Source organism: Phaenicophaeus curvirostris, chromosome 9, assembly GCF_032191515.1.
Source record: "Phaenicophaeus curvirostris isolate KB17595 chromosome 9, BPBGC_Pcur_1.0, whole genome shotgun sequence".
NCBI lineage: Eukaryota > Metazoa > Chordata > Aves > Cuculiformes > Cuculidae > Phaenicophaeus > Phaenicophaeus curvirostris.
The window spans coordinates 12209615-12229187 of record NC_091400.1 but is presented as its reverse complement, the minus strand read 5'-3'; the positions used below and the strand labels follow the sequence as shown (position 1 = coordinate 12229187).

The 19573-nt window shown below is 43.7% G+C and overlaps 1 protein-coding gene across 1 annotated transcript; it reads right to left on the bottom strand.

Annotated features, from left to right (window-relative positions):
- Nucleotides 1-1315: 1315 nt before the first annotated feature.
- On the bottom strand, nucleotides 1316-17925 carry LOC138724143 (disintegrin and metalloproteinase domain-containing protein 9-like). Its single transcript, XM_069863959.1, has 22 exons — nucleotides 17688-17925; nucleotides 15298-15395; nucleotides 14072-14148; nucleotides 13319-13397; nucleotides 12299-12375; nucleotides 11915-12131; nucleotides 11332-11397; nucleotides 11179-11250; nucleotides 10330-10502; nucleotides 9934-10018; nucleotides 9121-9242; nucleotides 7908-8079; nucleotides 6844-6933; nucleotides 6157-6352; nucleotides 5927-6032; nucleotides 5565-5739; nucleotides 5072-5152; nucleotides 4377-4482; nucleotides 3544-3676; nucleotides 3058-3121; nucleotides 2566-2618; nucleotides 1316-1831 (listed from the first exon to the last, which is right to left on the bottom strand). Exons 1-22 carry the CDS (start codon nucleotides 17755-17757, stop codon nucleotides 1753-1755), a joined length of 2391 nt encoding a protein of 796 aa, XP_069720060.1. The 5' UTR covers nucleotides 17758-17925; the 3' UTR covers nucleotides 1316-1752.
- Between the last annotated feature and the right edge of the window lie 1648 nt (nucleotides 17926-19573).

Genomic DNA, 19573 nt, shown 5'->3' with positions numbered 1-19573 from the left:
TTGCTTTGCTCTTTATTCCACAATAAAAGAGATATTTTAAACTCTCAGAATTTCAGTTTCCAGAGTGTGTTTATAACAAGGAGATGCTTGATTAAATTTGCTATCTTTTCAGCAAAACTCACCTTGAACAGGCACCGTGGGACAAGTTTAAGACCAGAAAGAGCCTGGTAAACAAACTGAGGCTGTGAGAACTATGAGACGTAAACACTGAAGGTTGAACTTTAATGCCAGAAGGAATCCATCGGCAGCTCCTCCGTGCGGGGCTGTGGAGCCCCCTGAGGCTGCCTAAAGATTGTGGAAGACTGCAGTCAGGATTTTGGGGCGCACACGCGGTAAAAGATCAAGACAGTGTGATGGGTTAGGAATACACATGGTTTTTGATATGGATCTGTCTGTGGTGTATAAAATTGTGGGGTTTGTGCCAGGGCCTCACGCCTGCGTTGGGAGGCTCCGTCCCCCCCAGGGTCCAGACTTGGTGCAGGCTCTGAACAAACGTGGTTGCTCGGTGCTGTAGAGATCAGCCACCGTGCACCAGGCAGCGCCGCTTGTTAATAGGGACGTTTAATAATGACCATTTGAAGTTCTGAGGAATCAAGGCCAATGATGCTTTTGGAAGATACTCTGTGCCTGTGGTGTGTTTTGGGTCCTCCCACCGAGCCCTGCTGTGAAATGACCACTGAAGGTGTCAGGAATATCACCTCAGCAAGGCAGTTCCATAATCGTGTCACTCTTTGCTAGTTTGTATTCCCAGAGCTTGTGGGTGAACATGTTTGGTGTGGGATTTCCTCTCCAGTGTATGGATGGATCATAATTTACAGCTCTGTCCCTGCTGGTTGGTTTTGCTCTTTCCTTGTTCAATGCCATTTTGACAAGCTGTGTAACTGATCCGTGTTCTTCCAAACCAGCTCCGCTCCGTAAGTGTCACATTCAGACTGATGAAGGTTCTGTCGCTCCTGTAGCAGAGTCCGTTCCTAGCAGAAACCTCCAGCTGCAATAACCGGCAGACAAGGCAGGGCTGTTGCACTATGCGATGCTCTTTCCTGACACCCCATATTTCCTCTAACAGCAGCGACAGCTCCTGTCTGTTAGATTCCAGGACATTATCCACACAGCCCTTTCCAGTGCTCGTCTCCCGGTACGAGGGTCTTGTTATAAACACCCTGAACTGATGTGGCTGGTCAGTAATGACAAGTGGGACCGGGATCCTAGCTTTGGAACGGCTACTCCGGAGGCAGGGGTTGGAGCAAAGCCTGGGAACTGCCCCAAGGTGTGTGATACAGGGGAACGGTTGCATCCCACGGCCCCAAGCAGGGCCCAGCTGCGCACAGCTGAGGGGAGCAGGCCGGCTCTGCTCCCCAAGAGCTCAACCTGTGCTGTCGTTTGCACAGCAGTGTCCGGCTGGAGGGGAATAAATTGTGTCAGAATAATGGAGTTCCCTTCTCTGTGGCCTGTGAGTGTGGCTGCGCTCCCGGAGAGCCCTGTTCTCTGATTCACTCCAGGAGCTGAGCTTCGGGCTTCTCATTTAAACAAACTTAGAGGTGAGGTAGAAGAGGCACAAACGCAGCAAGCAGCAAAATTGTGGGATGTTACAAAGCCTGTGTTTCGTGCCACTTAGCATCAAGTCTTTCCCACAGGTCAATGCTCTCAGAGGGAGCTTTGACTGCATGAGGAGAGGACTGGAGGACTGCAATCTTTGGGTTTTTTTCAGACCGGTTGCTCTTTGGAGCTGGTTGCAGGTTCCCAGGAAGCTTTTCAGACAGCTGGTTGAGGTGGGACTGTGGGTTGTGCGGGTCCTGGAGAAGCTGCAGGAAACTGGGTCTGTACTGGCTGCCTGAGGTGTGGGGAAACACGATTTGGAAAGGATTTAATGGATTGAGACAACTAGGGTTTCTTAACTAGTTCTGTATCATTGCTACACCTTTGCTAGCATGGATACATGTATGTAACTCCCTGTGCTCCTCCCTCTCTCCCTCTTTCCCTCCTCTTCCCCACCACTTCCTCTCCTTTTCCCTTCCTCCTCCCCTCCTCTTTCCCTCCTTCCTTTTCCCTTCCTCCTCCCCTCCTCTTTCCCTCCTCTTCCCCACCACTTCCTCTCCTTTTCCCTTCCTCCTCCCCTCCTCTTTCCCTCCTTCCTTTTCCCTTCCTCCTCCCCTCCTCTTTCCCTCCTCTTCCCCACCACTTCCTCTCCTTTTCCCTTCCTCCTCCCCTCCTCTTTCCCTCCTTCCTTTTCCCTTCCTCCTCCCCTCCTCTTTCCCTCCTCTTCCCCACCACTTCCTCTCCTTTTCCCTTCCTCCTCCCCTCCTCTTTCCCTCCTTCCTTTTCCCTTCCTCCTCCCCTCCTCTTTCCCTCCTTCCCTCTCCCACATAGCGTGTCCCATTATGCTGTTTTCTATAAAAGCACTAAAACAGCATTTTTCCTTCAAGCATTTCACCTATTTTATCTCATTCAACATTGCATGAAAAGTCCTCCCAGGCAGGGCATGAGACACAAGGAACTTCACTTACAACACCACAGCAATGCAAAGGCAGCAAACGTGGGGTAAGGATGGCTTAGGATACTACAGACCTTGGAGCAGGGAAATGTGAGATGGTAAAAAAATCAGGCCTCGATGCAGCAGGCTGGAAAAGAAGTTACAGAAAATCCAGTTACCAAACCCCACAGGTCTCAAAGCATGCTGATTAGTCAGTATCAGCAGAGTGGTATTAGAAGTAATTTGCATTTCCTGTGACATCCTTCCTGCTCCCTTGCACTGCTTTGCTCTCAGAATTGTCACTGTGTTTACCCAGCTAAGCCCCTTCCACGGCGCTTGGCACAGAGCTCAGAGTCCAGTCCTTGGCTGCTCTGCCAATCCTGTTCTGTCCCATCCCACTCACAGCCTATGTGGACTGGGAGGGACTAAAGCTCATGCTCACCCGAAAAGAAATCCTGCCTGACGCATTATGGATTGTTTTAAATACATGGATCCAGATGGTTTCAATGTATGAAAGGGACACAAAACTAGAGAAAAGGCACTGTACAATCTGGGTTACTCAACGTGAAATAACTCATCCCTCTTACCTGATCATTCCTGGTGTGATGACTTGTTCCGTTACTTTGCTTTGGTTGCTGCACATTGTTTTCCCTGCAATAAAACCCATCTCATCAGGCAGATCCCCTGTGGTTTAACTGCTGTCGGGGGTGCAGCAGTGCTCAAGGGACTAGGCTATAGCTCAGAGACCTGGATCCTGACTGCCGCCCTTGCCAGCCTGGGCAAACAGTTCCCCTGTGCCGCACCCCTGTGTCTACACTGTGCAATTATCATCAGCAATCAGGAGAGTGCATCGTACTTGGGGGAAAAATGCAGGAGAACTGGCAACTGGAGTATCTGGATTAAACTACAGAATAGCAGGGTACAGCTATTAAACTGCCTGCTGCTGCTAACAGCAGGGAGGTCTCTTTGAGGACGCAGGGAATTGTTTGTGTAGGAAGAGTGTCTAACTGGCTGCTAGATCAATCTGGAGCATGCTCTCTAGTGCTGACATATGCTTTGCTGTAAGTGAATACCTGTGTTGTCTTCTACTTTTCCTGCAAAACTTTCTTTTTATTGCATCCCGCTTGATCACTGCCAAGACAGCGACAACTGCTACTGGCAACACAAGGAGGAACAAAATGAGCAGACCATCCCGAAGTGAGGTGTCTATAAAGAAAAGGAATTGAAATTGTGTAAGAAAGTAATCTTGCCTGACCTTGTATTAAATCATTTTATCTGCCTAAACCCACCTCCCTCTTGTAAGAACTATAGTCTTTGAATTATTACTGATGAAAGCCAGGAATTCCACTGAGATTTATAAAAAGCTGTGATTGGAAAGGCAGGATTTGGCCCTGTGTTATTGCTGTGTTATCAACAAATTTTTGCCTTACCCATCCCATATGAGATGCTGTACAAAATCCGCTCCATTTACCTGTTGTGGAATTCCGTGACTCTTGCATGACCCAATTGCTGCCTGCTGTCTCCTCCTCCCTAACCTCTCTCATTTCTGAGACCCTTCCCATACACAAATGCTGCGGGTTTCCTTCTCAGCCTATACTCTTCCTCTATGATACTTACTGCATCAGAACTCTGGTTTAAATACCTCCCTAAACATGTAACAGTAATTCTAAGCAATCAATGCATTACTTTTTTTTCTCAGACCAAGTGGAGGTCAAATTCTCCCCTGGACCAATTTCCTTGATGCCTACAAACCTAAGCATCAGACAACAGCATTTGTTCTCAGCCCATGATTAAGCGTCCCATGCAGCTGACAAACCCAGCTGGAAAGAGACTGGAAACCCCCTGTTGGCAGCAGCTTGTTTGATGTGGCAGTGGAAGCGGAACGAGGCCAGTGGTGCTGTCCTACCGATGTGTGCGGGGCCACTGTCCACGCTGCCGCCGTAGCCTGACCGGTCGCAGAACGGAGGCGCCCACCCCGCGTTGCAGTGGCAGTTGTCATTGTTGTTACACACCTGTGGGTGGCACGATGGGATTTAGTCACACCAACAATGCCTTTTGGGAAGTGTCCACATTCAGCCTGGTGTTTGGGGTTACACCGAGAACAGCATATGGAAAAAAGAGATATTGCACAGTCTTGCTTGGGAATGAGTTCAGCCCCCCATAACAGCCCAAACTACAGCGGTACAGGTGACAGATGCTAATCCTCTGCAAAAGTTAACCTTTGCCTTGTTACTTGCTCATTTACAGTGCAAAGACCTTCCCAGTTTTACAGCCTTTGCTCTCTATTGTTATTTTCCACAGAGATGTACATAAATCAGGAATCACTGGACTGTCCTCCTCAAAGGAGTATTTTTCTTTCACAGTTCCACAGCCCGATGATATTAGAAATTCCCCAGGGGAATTCAGCATTAATGTTTTTCACAGTTAGTGCCGAGAGGTCCACAGCATGCCAGCGACATGGATTGCAGATAAAAACGACTTGGCTTCTAATGCAGCTCAGAACTGAACGGAGCCGCCTGGCTGGGGATTGCTTTTACTCATGGATTTTGTGCCTATGCCTTCATCTTCTTGAAACAGGGCACAAAAGTGGCCTCCACTCACCCCGTTGTCGTTGCACTTCTGCTTTTCGTCACAGTTGTAGCTCAGATGACTTGCGTTAACACATTCAAAATCTATACAGGCCTGGAAAAAGCATTTATACTGGCTTTCAGATGCAGAACTTAAATATCCCACCCTTGTACACATAAGCTATACACGTGTATGTGTTCACAAGTCTACAGCTTTTGCTTAAACGTCAAACAAAAGGGCAAACAGAACATTCAGAATGTCACAATTTTAAATCTGTATTTCTCTCAGATTTTAAGCCTATGGATGCATTTTGATGGAATAATGTGAATAACTGATAACGTACTTCACCGATTTACGGCATCACAGTTTTTCAAGAGCTAATCAATTGGATTTGTGTGCATATCTGAAAAAGCTGAGGTTTTGAGATATTCTGGCACACAAAGCAAGAACGCTGTAATGCTTCTGAAAACTCAGAACTTGCCCGCTGGCAGGATACATTCTGCAGTGTCGCTGTGATGCACCTCACCTTGTTTTCTCCACAGGCTGTTCCATCGTGAACTTGAGCAGGATCAGGGACATCGGATCCCAAGTCAAAGTCAGAAGACCAGCATAACACCCCTGAGGTGTTATGGACGACGCTCCAGGCAGGGAGGTTTTGCAGATTCACGGATGTGCACTGCAGTTTGCCACACAGACTGTGCCTGTGAGGGACAAACAGCACCCAGAGGCAAGTTGAGGAGAAAAAAACCCCAAAAACTATTGGGTCAAATGTTTTAGCTTGCATTTCAGGGAAAGATTCTTTTAGATCTCACGCTCTGAGACTCTGTAGCAGAATGCATTTTTCACATTGAAGGTTTTAGGGTGAGCTTGTGTTTGCTGGTGACTTACTGAACAGGGCACTTCTTGTACGCTCCGCCTCTCATTCCACAGTTGCCAAATCTATCTCCTTTGATATTTGCTTTCTCAAAGCACACATCGGGTGCTTTCCGTGCCCCTGTATGACGGCAGTGAATGTTAGTAAGCCACACCGCCGCCTTGAAAATATGAGAGAGGAAAAGAAAGAGCTGAGATATCTCTGAGGAGACTAGGAGTCTTTTTACATCCAATTACAGACGTACCTTTTCCATATATGGATTCACATTGGGAATCAAAACTCCGGCATACCCCATAGTAGCAATACGCCTTCCTGTTGTCACATGGGTAACCGTTCATGATGTACATGTCGTCGGGGCAGTAGGCAGTGCTGCCGTTGCAGTACTCGGGGAGATCGCAGGAATCCATTTTCGGCCTGCACTCTGCTCCCGCCACTTTAAACTGGAACCAGAGAGGAACACCACTCTACTTTTATGTTGCAACAGTGGAAGTTCCATCAGGAAACAATGACAACCGAGAACCTTTTGTGGTTTTCAGGAAGAGAAATAGTTTTTCGGATCAATATCTAACGAATACCCAAAACTGCCCTCAGTTTCACATGCTGCAGCTCTAAGGTTTATACGCTGGGTGTGCCGAGGACGGGGGTAGATGTACAAATGCACACACACATTGAAAAGCAGCCAGCTGTCAGAGACACTGGAGAAGTTTGCTGCTGCATCATGGGGATCACTGCTGCCAAGGCCTCTGATCGCTCCTGCTCCTATGAGGAATAACAGTTGACATTCCATTTCTAAGTCATCAGACACAGACATGCTCTGTATGGTGAATGCAGTTTGATAACGTGAAAATATTGCGAGTGCTCTGACAGCTCTTTTCAAACATCATAAAGTCCTAGTAATTAGTATCAATCAAGCTTAATAAACATAACCTACCTTGCAGTTTTCACAGCACAGTCCTTGTGCGCACTGCGATCCCGGCTTGAGTTTGCAGGTTGCAGCGTCACAACAAGGGTTGGTGCATTCCTGAAGAACACAATGGTTTTACCTCGCTACAGAGCTAGGGGAGGACTTTGCCAAACCAAGTGCACAGACAAACCCGACTGTAAATACACTGCCTCTCTCACACGTTTTGTGGTTGACAGCCCTTGCTGTAACAGAAGCCAGCAGTGGCGGTAGTTTTTTACTGCAGGTCATCAGAAAAACATCTGTATTGATGTGCTGTGGGGTATAGGGCAGGTTTACACTTTAAATGGACAATAATGCAGCAGAATACTTTGGTTTTTAAACACTTCTTATCACCCCTTCCCCCATATTATTGTTCCACTCCACCCGCAGTTTGATACAGAGAATTGTTGGTATCTTTTCATGACTCGGAAGAAGGCCAATACAGTTGAACCAGGGTTTGCTGTCAGCCTTTCAGTTTGTTGGTGTCTTTGTTTGAGGCACTTTTATATCCTAAAGAACGAGCCAATACATCCCATTCTTTAAGGGACATTTTGACAATGTAAATCTGACTCACAAAAGTAATTTAGCTGTGGGCAAGGGACAGGGGTTATGATTAGGAAATCTGTGCGGTCTTTTTAGTGTCTCTTTTGTAACAGAAATATCCGTGGTGCCGAAACCAGCACAGAAACGAACAGCACTTCCACAAACTCTCCACTGCAATGCACTGCTTGCTTAAGCATTGGCTCAAAGCTCTTTGAGTTCAGTAGCCCTTAACCAAGTTCATGCCAAAAGCAAAGTATGATTTTAGCCTTTTTCTAAAGTTTATGTTTATAATGCTTGCAAAAATGTAAATTTACAAGGAAAACCCCTCAGATGTTAATGCAAATCAAGCATACCAAAAGGCCAGTATATACAACAAATACGACATGACACGGCACGACACGACACGGCACGACACGACACGACACGACACGACACGACACGATACGATACGATACGATACGATATGATACGATACGATAGACAAGTACCAGTTGAATTCAGTTCATTACCTGCGGTTTGCCACAGTCGCATTCTTCATTGTGATCGACCACATTATTCCCACAGACGGGTTCTTTGTAAACACTGCTTGCCTGGGGAGGATTTCTAAGGCAGATTCCTCCTCCACTTAGAATAAGGTTCTCAAAATCATCAGCACTGCAGGTGCTGAAATTCCTGGATCCACTGGAAAGCATAATAATATTTTTCTTTATTATAAATATTTTGCCTACAGGAAAAAATACAACTCAGGCCCTTAAAGTACCATCAATCTATAGTAAATATCATATTTCATAATGTTAGGAGATCAGGAGCTGCTTAATTTTTACTTTATTTTGCATTAAAGTACCACACTAGGAGTTAAAGATGCTATGTATAACATAAATACAAGTACTTTCAGAAGCCTAAGGGACCAGCAGATTATCCATTGTTATCATAGAATCATAGAATAACCAGGTTGGAAGAGACCCACCGGATCATCAAGTCCAACCATTCCTATCAAACACTAAACCATGCCCCTCAGCACCTCATTCACCTGTGCCTTAAACACCTCCAGGGAAGGTGACTCAACCAGCTCCCTGCACAGCCTGTTCCAGTGCCCAATGACCCTTTCTGTGAAGAATTTTTTCCTAATGTCCAGCCTAAATCTCCCCTGGCGGAGCTTGAGGCCATTCCCTCTTGTCCTGTCCCCCGTCACTTGGGAGAAGAGGCCAGCACCCTCCTTTCTACAACCTCCTTTCAGGTAGTTGTAGAGAGCAATGAGGTCTCCCCTCAGCCTCCTCTTCTCCAGGCTAAACAACCCCAGCTGTCTCAGCCGCTCCTCATAAGGCCTGTTCTCCAGCCCCCTCACCAGCTTTGTTGCTCTTCTCTGGACTCGCTCCAGAGCCTCAACATCCTTCTTGTGGTGAGGGACCCAGAACTGAACACAGTATTCAAGGAGCGGTCTCACCAGTGCCGAGTACAGAGGGAGAATAACCTCCCTGGACCTGCTTTGTCCTATGCAAAACATGCCTTAGAAATTCTTTGCCTGTATGAGTCTAAAAATACTTGATTAAAAAATCCTTTCCAAAAGGACCATCGCCATGACTTGGAGTGCTGTGATTAAACTTTTCAAACACCTCCCCATTGACAGAAGTTCCTCCGGGTTCACGGCAGTTTCACAGTGCACAAGGCAAAGTCACTGCAGATAAATAGCAGTTAGTGACATAAAGTAAATGAAAATCGTACTTATCCGTGCTGTACATAATGTAGGATGCAGGACACCTCTTATCGTCATGTTTCATTCCGAGGTTGTGCCCCAGTTCATGTGCCACTACTGTTGCGTGACGTAACATATTGTTATGACTCACCTAATAAAGAGAACTGGTATTAAAAAAAACCTGTGAAACTGAGGCAAACCCTGTGTTTCTACTGATTCATTCCAGCTACAAAGCTACAAGGCCAGAATCCTGTTTACAGCCTTATTTGGGGGGATTCTGGACACTTGAGCACGTGATGTTCTCTGTGCATTCATGGAAAGAGCAGGAATATACATGGCATTGTGTAGCTGCATTTGCATCCCAAACCACTGTGGTTATAAATGTTAATGGTATGAGGATGGGCTTTTCCTATGCAACCTTGAGTCAGATGAATTACAAAGGTGATCGGAAAACGAGTTCAGGAACCAACCAGCCAAGGACCAAGGACGGGAAGTGAGGAGGAGAGAAATTGGGAAAAGCGTTTTTTTTTTTCTATATTTAAGTATAAAAACATGCCAAAGTCTTTACATAAGAAACCTCATCAAAAAGACTACACAACTCCAAGTCTGGTGTCCGAGACTGGAAGGGCTTGGCCACTGAGGTGAATGGAATGCACATCATTTATGAGGGTGTTCAGAAGGCACCTCTGTGGAAGCAGAATCTGGCAGCAGCAGTGTCTACAGCTCTGGCTTTGTGAACGCACAGAGAAAAGCCCTCAGTTTTGTCCCTCTAGCAGTGTGTCTGTAATAGTTCAGCAGCTTCTGGGCTACTTATTTCCATTCACACAATGTGACGTACTCACAGTGCTGATTGACCCTCCCCGGACTTGTGAGCAGACGGAACCCACAAAAGCCATCCCAATGGATCCACCGTAAGAGCTTCTCCCTCTGCAACAAGAGCAGATGGAAGGTGGCATTGAGAGAGGGGCTGTGTCAGAGCTTCCGAGTTCACAGAACGGCTGAGGCTGGAAGGGACCTCTGGAGGTCACCTGATCCAACCCCCTGCTCCAGCAAAGCCACCCAGCACTGATTAACTATAAAGGGTTAATTACAGTTTCCCGTCATTTTTCCAGGTTAAAACAGTTCGGAAGTTGAATGATTTTTGCTCCAGTTACCTTTCCATTCATACACAATCCCCAAAGCAAATGCATTAACAACACTGAGAGCATGGCTAGTTTTTCCACTGAGGGAAAACTTACATTAGGAGATGGCTGACATCGTTTCTTGATCGTTTAAGTAGAACTTTCTGTCTCCAAGACACGAATCTACTAAGTACATCTCCAGCTGAGCCATTCATTACAGAGATGTGGTCTCTGTCTGTCCAGATCTCTAATCCAACCAAAACAATCTGGATGTTTAATGCTCTGTACATCTGAAAGAACACAACAATAATTACTGTCCATCGGTCTGATTCAACTGAATTATGAGAGATCACTTCACTGCTACTGAGTAAGCAACAACCTGAGCATAGTGAGTGACACAACTTCAGTTTCTTTGAAACTAAGTAGAAAATATTCATATTTATAAACTAGAGTATAGAATAAAATATAAACTAAATATAAAATAACTATAATGCAAAACTAAATAAGGAAAGAATGTATGACTGAAGGAAATCTGCTTCATGACATTACCTAAACATATGTTTCAGCTGGAGAAGTTGGAAAGACCATGTTAATTTATCTAATTGTCTTGAGGAGAAACTGGGAACAGATTATCAGTGAGCTTATGGAATTGTCCACAGCCCTGACAGTTTGCTAAATGAAAAATTGCAAACATGAGGAATACTCGTCCTGGAAACAGAAAACATACTGGAGACCTCACTCCACACTGGAGCAGTCAAAGTCTGGGAGCACACAAGAGAGGTTTAAAAACATCTCACACCTCTTCAAGACTTGTGCATCAATTGATGCATCAATTCATAACGTGCCTGAAATGTGTTACAAATCAGCATACAGCTTCCAAACAGAGTTTCAGAACTCCATTAGCTGTTCATTTGAACCCTGTGATAAAGGAGAAACCACTGAATTTAGGCAGCTTATCTGACCTACCCCATCCACATAATTAATCAGCTCCACTGTTTCCTTTTGCACCGCAGCAGGATCAGATTCCTTCAGCAAAAACTGTAAAACACCATATGAGATTGTCAGAGGGAACAACTAATGAATTAATAGAGTGTATTTAGCATTGGATAAAATCATTACCCTGTGGTTGTCCACGACCATAAATAACTCCACATAGCTTCTCTGGGGCAAGACAGCTCGCTTCTTCTGCAAATTAGAAAGCATAATAAGTTAATGCAATACCTAATGAGTTCAAGGGGTTTGTGTATGTTTCTCATGATGTTGATTTAATGTTTTTATAAAGCAGTGATGCATGTTTTTAATGTGGCCTCAAAGGTCAATTTGCCTTAGATTTCCACATAAATATTTATCTGTCAGTCATCACATCTTGTCAGACACTGGGATGGCTGAGGTTAATGGCAGCTTCATGCCTCTTGTGCTGTACCTACAGCTGTCTCGGGCAAGCTCTGCTCTTGTGCTGAAGGACTGACTCAAGCTGTGTTAAACTGTGATTGTGCTGCTCTCCTGTCTCAGGATTGCCTCAGCACAACTGTCACCAGTTTGGAGTCCATGAAAATGAAGGCAACAAGAAGCATCCTGTCTGGCCAACTCCCTACAATGTTACCACGCCAAAGCCAGAGCTCTGGAGGCCGTTGGCTGCTGGAACAGACTGGGGAGATAGCTCGGACTGTGGTGCTCAAGAGAGAAACAGAAAGGTATTTACCCTCAAAAGCTGTTCCCTGCTAGAGGTACTGTTTGATGAAAATGTGTATTTCACAGAGTGCTTCACAAACATCTCATGATGGAGGCTGCCGCTCAGCACACCACACTGGAATGGGATATCCTGTGTATCTTCTAACCGGTAAAATGTGTGTTCAAATGTGCTGGATGTGTTGAGCGGCTCCATTCCATACCATGTGCCACTGATGTAGAGAAGTCCTCTAAAAACCATAAAAGAATGAAAAGTTATTCCACAGTTTTTCCCTAGTGGTTATGACCAGATGAGTGACTGATAGCTGAATATTTAGAAGATAGCAACTGGGTTTTTGCTGTTTGACTTTGGTACTGCACAATTAGTTACCCTGAAGCAAAGAGCAAGAGGCAATACCTGAGGCCACCACACGTGCTAAGTGCAAGCATTGAGTCAGCAATTCCTTCAACAAAGCCATGGTAATAACAGTGTGTCTGAAATGCAACAAAACCACGTAATTAATGACAAAACAAGGTTGTTGCTTTCAAATGCAAAAATATTTTCTAACCAACCTTTCCATTTGCATGACACGAAGGCTGGCTATTACAGATGTACAGATTTCTCTGTTTTGAAAGTAACCCCACCCTTCCTGGAATAAAATGTTACTAGATATGAGTAACTACAACAATGTTTGCTCCTTTTGTTCCAGCTTTTTAGTTTAACCTATCACCAGCTTTTTTGCCAGTCCTTTCATCCACGTCATTCATCTGGTTCTTACAGAGACTCCTCTTGAAGGCTGATCTCCCTCCCAGGCACAAAGCACCACACTGAGTCTCTCTGAGTTCACACACAGTTGAAAGTTGAAATTAAATGCAAAAGCTTTGATAAGGCTTGCTTGATCCAGGACCTCAAAACTATAGAGCTTTGCTGCTGCCGTTGTACCCTTAATTGCATATTATGCAAAGGTGACCCAGTCAGGTAGCTCAGATTCAGTCTTGGCACCATCTCCTGGCATCTCCTTTCACACCTTGGAAAAGAGCGATGCTGTGTGACTACAAACAGTCCACAGCCACAGAACCTTAGCGTTTGTGTCAGTGGTAACTGTAAAACAGAAACGCTACATGATGATAATTCACAAATGCCTCTTTCCCAGCAAACGCATTTTCTCTGTGGATATGATCTGTGCACCACTCGCATGTTCCCCTCCACTGCCAAAAATGTGACCAGTTCACACTCTCCTATTACAGAGGTACAAATACGCTCAGAATTAACAGTTGTGCCTTCATTTTTGCTTTGAAAATGTATTTAGAGGCACACACATCCTTGTTGTCATCCCCAGTTCTATCAAATAGTTAGCATGGCTTCTATTGATAGAGCTTGGCTTCCCTGGCTTGAGGAAACTCTTACACACAAGGGGAATTTTATCCTGTACAATACCTTGGGTTTTGATTGCGTTGCCTCCAGTTTCCCATTGTCCCCATACGTGTACAGCACAAAGTCTTCACTAACAAGCTTTCTGGAAACAAAAAGAAACAGTTGCTCTTTTAATGGTCTTGAAAGCAAGAAATAAGTCAAGAACCCTAGCAGGTACTGCATTCCGTTAGCAGCACACTTGTGCTAAGTTATTATTAAAATCCAAGGACGTGAAACAGAGTATCTCAAAAATGAGCTGCATGATTTGCAAAATAAGTTATTTTGGAAAATAATCTGTTTTGAAATATTGTAACTAAAATATCTGTACCTGGTCAGTAGGGCCTGACCAGACTATGTTATATCAGGGCCTGGACTATTACGGGCTCAGGAACGAGGAACAACCGTTACAGGTACATTTCTTCACAGACAATACCACTGACAATCCTCCCAACTCTGCTAATAAAGAACTGATTTTGAACGAAATCTAATTTTCCATAAGGTTTTCCTGATATCTGCTGTCTTGTGATGCTAATAAAAAATAATCAAAATAACTTTCTGGACAAGTAGAAAAAGTGTGATTCCCTTCTATTTGCAGGCAAGTACCAAAGCACAGACACTATTTAACAGTCATTTTGTAATTATGACAATTTGCTATTTCAATGGTTTCTTCTGTTTTTTTTTTTGATATATAAACAGTTGTCTGTATTTTTATACTCCGCTACTATACAAAGCTGAATCCCGAGACAGAATAATTTCTTAGAACACTCTATCACATACTTGTTTTTCTTCAGTTTTAGAAGATATGTTCCATTTCTCGTTTGGATTGAGTAAGAAAGACTGTCATCTGAATGCTCCTGAGAACAGAACAAAAGATATCACTTCATTAGGGGATTTGCTACTTGGTTGTGTCTGTTCGTTTGCTTTGATAAGAAAAGTCCAACTGCTATGGATGTCTGAAGGATTTACCAGATTTACCAAACACACTTTCCTACCCCCCATCTCTCAGCATTCTTTTATAGAAAGATTCAGTTCTACTAAGCTATAAATCTTCATGTGGAAGGCAGAATGAAAAAGCACACAAGCTGCACAAGAAATTAAGTGTCTGCCGTTGAAGATGGGTACATTGAAGATGGGGACAAAACAAAAAATAGAGAGTCTACAGAAAAGAGAAAATTTAGAGCTTGTGCTACTGGAAGAACCAGAAAAGGGTGTCAGCACAGCTGAACCTGGACTGATGCTGTAGTTCTCCAGGTCCTCAGACACTAGCAGAGGGGAGGCAGATACAGCTTGGATGAAGGTGGTGAGGCCCCATTCACCAGGAAGGGCACAGCCCATGCCTGCACTCTGCCCCACACTTCATTGTGTCTCATGACACTGCTTATCTGGACCATCAGCAGCCAGACAAACGACTCACGGGTCCTGCCTTCCTTAATCGGTTTGCACAAGGATGACTAATGCTATTTCACTAACTGTTACTTCAACAATGGAACTCGGTTTCTGGAACACAGCTAAGTTATGTCAGAACTGGAGAATTAAAGCTTAGATTTTTCTCTTTTAACTCGTTTATTGAACCTGTGTGACTCTGTGGGACCATTTCCACAAAGGGAGCACCAGCCTTTTAGATGCTATACAGTTGAAATCCTCTGGTTATCCAAAGACCAGGTACAATGAGCAAAAGACCTTATAAAACAAGGACTTCGGTTCAAGTTTGACATCTAGTCTGACTTGGAGGAAACTGAAATACTCTTCATGTTCCTTCCCAGTTCTGTCTTACAAGGCTTCTAACAGGAGTAGAATTTTAAAATGCCTTAACACAGAGTGAAATCACAGACCTTGTGGCAACAAATTACTCAAAACTAGTTGAAAACACTAAGAATCTGAAGAGATAGCACGTTGCTTCACAGAAATAATCTATATATACAATATATTGTGTATATGTGTGTGTAATATACGACAGTATTGTGAAAACCAGCAGTGTCAGAAGAAAAATCAGAATAAAAAACCTGGTGAAAAAGTGGGTGATATTTCTCTCTGCCTGTCAGACTCCGAGGAATAATTATTTCTAGTGTAGAGAGCCCGGATGTCTTTTCAGAGGAGACACCTAAAAACAAAATTTGAAACTTGTAAAGAATCAGAAGGGAAAAGTCACACCTCTTAGTCTTGGTTACTGACATTATAACTGGGATAATAAATGTAGGTCGTTCCTTCACACAGACATTGTCAAAACAAATTAACTACTGTTTGCAAGATAAAGTAAAAAAAAGACAGTAACATCACAGAAAATTTCAAGAATAAGAAAAATTGGAACTCCCTCCCAACCCTCCTGTGTTCAGTGCATATTTTGATAGTGATGAAGAAATAGTTTAGGAATGGTTAAATTGATTTAAAATAAAAAGGTCACTTCAGATCAAAGCTGGGGTCTTCTGGATTTAAAGACCATCTTAGCTCTCACATGTTCTAACCTGGATATTAACATAGTAACTTTGCTTATAATTTCTGAAACACTTGTTTTTCCATGCCCTACACTTTTAACCTGATGCAGCACAGAAAGTTTATGCAGCTGCCTTCTCTGTCTGCCCACCTCTCCCTTTACAGTCATTTTTGAAGTAGCTGGCCAGTTAAAATTAACTGTGCAAGAGATGTTAGTATCTTGGATAGAATTCAGTTCCTTCAAGCCTTATGAAACCCCCTCACGGTTGCCAGGCAGACAGTGCTGATCTACAGATCTCCAGCAGGGCTTTCCAGGAGCGGCCGATGGACATAGAGCACAATCATTTTGAATGGTGGATCCAACTTTGCGAGGATGTTTCAGACCTTGCTAGACAGAAAACTGGAGAATGTTTTGTCTCCAGAAGAATAGATCCAGAACCTAAATACTCACGGGAATGTTTTTTAGTTGTTACAGAGCTGTTTGCTGTGGTCTCGCCTTCTAGCTGCTGTTAGGTCCTGCATTTACTCATCTTTCCCCTTTTGCTCATGTCTCTACTTCCTTCTGTCCTTTCCTCGATTAAACCAACTTCTCCTTCAGCCCTCTCCCTCCACTTTACCCCCTTTACTCTCGTTCCTTCCCCACTGCCCTGAATGAGGAATACTGATAGTTGTCCTGTGGATACGACCCTGCGCCTGCTGCGCGCATAATCTCGGTTCACCTCGCTGCCTCCTGCTGTTGCCTAGTGCTGCAGTGTTTGTTCTAATGACAAGCAAACCTTTGCTAAGAGATTTGTAGCCTTCTATAACACATCAGAATTGCCGCAACACCATGCTAAAGCAGGAAGCTGAAGATAAGAAGTCTTCTGAGCATCTGGTTTCAGGTAAACGGTTTTATAAAGAAAAACCAGTCTCCAGTGGCATTGTAAAACACAGTCTGAACATGAATTTGTCTTCCTTTGCCTGGTCTGCACATCACTCTGATTTAAGTATTCACTTGGGTCAACAGAGACACAAACATTGCCAGGGGGTTAATAACAAAAGTGTTAATTTTTCTTTTATAAGGGAACAAAGAGATTTCTTCTCATTTACAGATGCACCAGGTCACCCTCAGCCTCCCACATTTCCGTGAAAGGAATTCATAATTGCACAGAAACCACAGGATCCCCCATTCAAAGCAAGGAGGAGGATTCTTTGGTGTAACGATGATCTCTAACTATCAGATAACATCAGGATTTTTAAAAGCTCAGTGCAGGCAGCATGTGTTTAACGTTACAGCCCCCCACTTCAATCAACATGTGGAAGCTGCTATTAGAAACAGGGCTGCAAAGAGTATCAGCAGTCAACATTTACTACTGACTTTGCTCTTAATCTTCAATAATTCTGTTATCACAGATGAAAAAATCCATTCCATTTCATAAGTTAAGTGTAGGTTAACAACCTAATGGTGAACTAACAGTGGAAATGCAGTTCTGACAATTTGAATTTTAACAGTTGAGAGCAGGAAACCATCGTTAATGCACACCATAAAAATAGCACTTTCTAAGAAAGGGAAACAGGTGTAACATCTAAACCTAAAATCTGCAGCCAAATTGTAACTGGAAGAGTGTCAATGAAGAATGAAAACAAACCTGTAGGAATTTCCCCTCACATTCCTGACGATCAAAACCTTTTTGTCTGGGCTTTATCGCTGGTGAGGGGCACGATGACTGCAGTGTTCACAACTAGTGTCCTACAAGGGAGATGACTTTACATACCTACTACATCCCAGAGGAAAGAAACCACAAGGAACTCAAATATAAAAAGCTTCTACCAGTAATCTTCTCCAGGCACAGGTCAGCTAGCAGCTGGATACCTTGGGCAAGCTGTGGCTCAATGTGAAAGGTGGGCATCATTTTGATCAGGAGCAGAGTGGAAGGAGACTTGGAGAAACTTTCTGAATATGCAACAAAACTAGAGAGCTTACCTTTTATCCAAAAAGGTTTTCCTGTTAAAGTTAGTCCAAAAGTGAACAAAATCAGGCTGTGTCTTAACATGACTGGGTTTCCCGCATCTGAGCGGATGCTGGGTCTCTGGCTGCTAGAGGAACGGGAGCTGTCTGCTCCGGTGGTGGGCAGAAAAAGCACTCCGATACTTCATCTCTGCTAAGGAAATGGGAAGTAAAATATAATCCATTAGGGTTGCAATAAAACAGGTTAGGCAGCTTAAGGCAAATAAAAAGCAGCACATTCTTCAATGCTGATTGGAGCAAGAACACCAGCCCACGCCAGGATCTAACTGGTTTGTTCCAAAGGACCAGAGTGAGATCACACCAGATTAGAGACATGAAATGCTGCTGCCTAGGGATATGGTGTCCAGGACGTTTACACTGGCTGCTCTCAGCTCAGTAAAAAACTCCTGTATAAATCGACTCTTTGAAATTTCAGCTTGTTCTTTATTTTTCAATTTTTTTGTCTTTAAAAATATCAAAACCACAGCGCACATGAACACATGGGAATCCCACAAACACACTGGAATCCCCCAAACAGGCATTTTACCCAGTCCCGTCTATGTTAAAGACAATCCTCCTCACCACAAGTCTGGAATTTTGTGCAGCTCGTCGCCCTTCTGGGATCAGCATAATCTTCCAAGGCACCATGCAACCACATTGCCACCAGAAGCAGAAAATAAGCCTTTCTAAAACTGGAGGAATTTGCAATGCGTTTCAGAAGTATCAAGCACATTTAGAGACTCAAAAAGGAAACAGAGACAACATAGTCTTCACGCCACAAGATTTACATACATAAATTAATCAATTAAAAACAGAGCAAATCCATTTTTTCCATTGCTAGTAAATCACACAAAACAATGGCTTAAGTGAAAAAAAGCAGAGATGCCAACTGTCTTTGCAGTATTTACATGTACAAAGCCTGTTCCAGTCCATCTTCCTACTTTCAGAGACCTAATTAATGCTCCTCAGCCAGACTCCAAATGGGAGAATCTGATATCCTTGTGCCCTAGGTTTATGTCTGCACTGCAGCATCCGGAGCAGCTTCCCCTGACTCGGGATGCCACTGAAAATTGAATGAACCCAATCTTTTATTTATTGTCTTTCTCCTGCGTGGCACACAGGTAGCCTGCAACTGGGAAGGGAGAATTCCTTTGCTCTGAATGTTGCTATTTTATTGATTCCGCAGCACTGAGATGCTTTTAAGGCTTTTCCGTCTCTCCAAGTGGGCTTTACTTTATTAGAAGGACTAACGGTGGCATTTACCCACGCCCTGGGTGGTGGTGAGGCCAGCAGGAGTGGGACAGGTCTCCTTTTCTATAACAAATTGGGAAAGTGTCTCCTTTTTTGATAACAAACTGGGGAAAGTCTCCTTTATAAATTAGGGAAAGCCTCCTTTTTTGTCCCTTCTTCACACCACACATGGGGGAAAGTGTCTCCTTTTAACATAACAAATAGGGGAAAGTCCTTCTGTTGTAACAAATAGGAGAAAGCATGTCCTTTTCTTACAAGAAATTGAAAGAATCATCTCTGTTTTGGTAACAAATTGGGAAAAACATCTTATTTTTTATAAGACATTGGGAAAGCTGTCTCCTTTTTTACAACAAATTGAAGGGAGTCTCCTTTTTTATTAGAAATGGGGGAATCATCTCTTTTTTAATAACAATATGGTGAAAATGCCTCCTTCTTTTAGTAACAAATTGGAGAATGCTTTTTTTTTTTATAAATTCGGGAAAGCATATATTTTTAGTAACATTGGGGAAAGAGCCTCCTTTTTTTGTAACAAACTGGGAAAAGCACCTCTTTCCATAACAAATAGGGAACGTGTCTCCTTTTTGATAAGAAATTGGAGAAAGCGCCTCCTT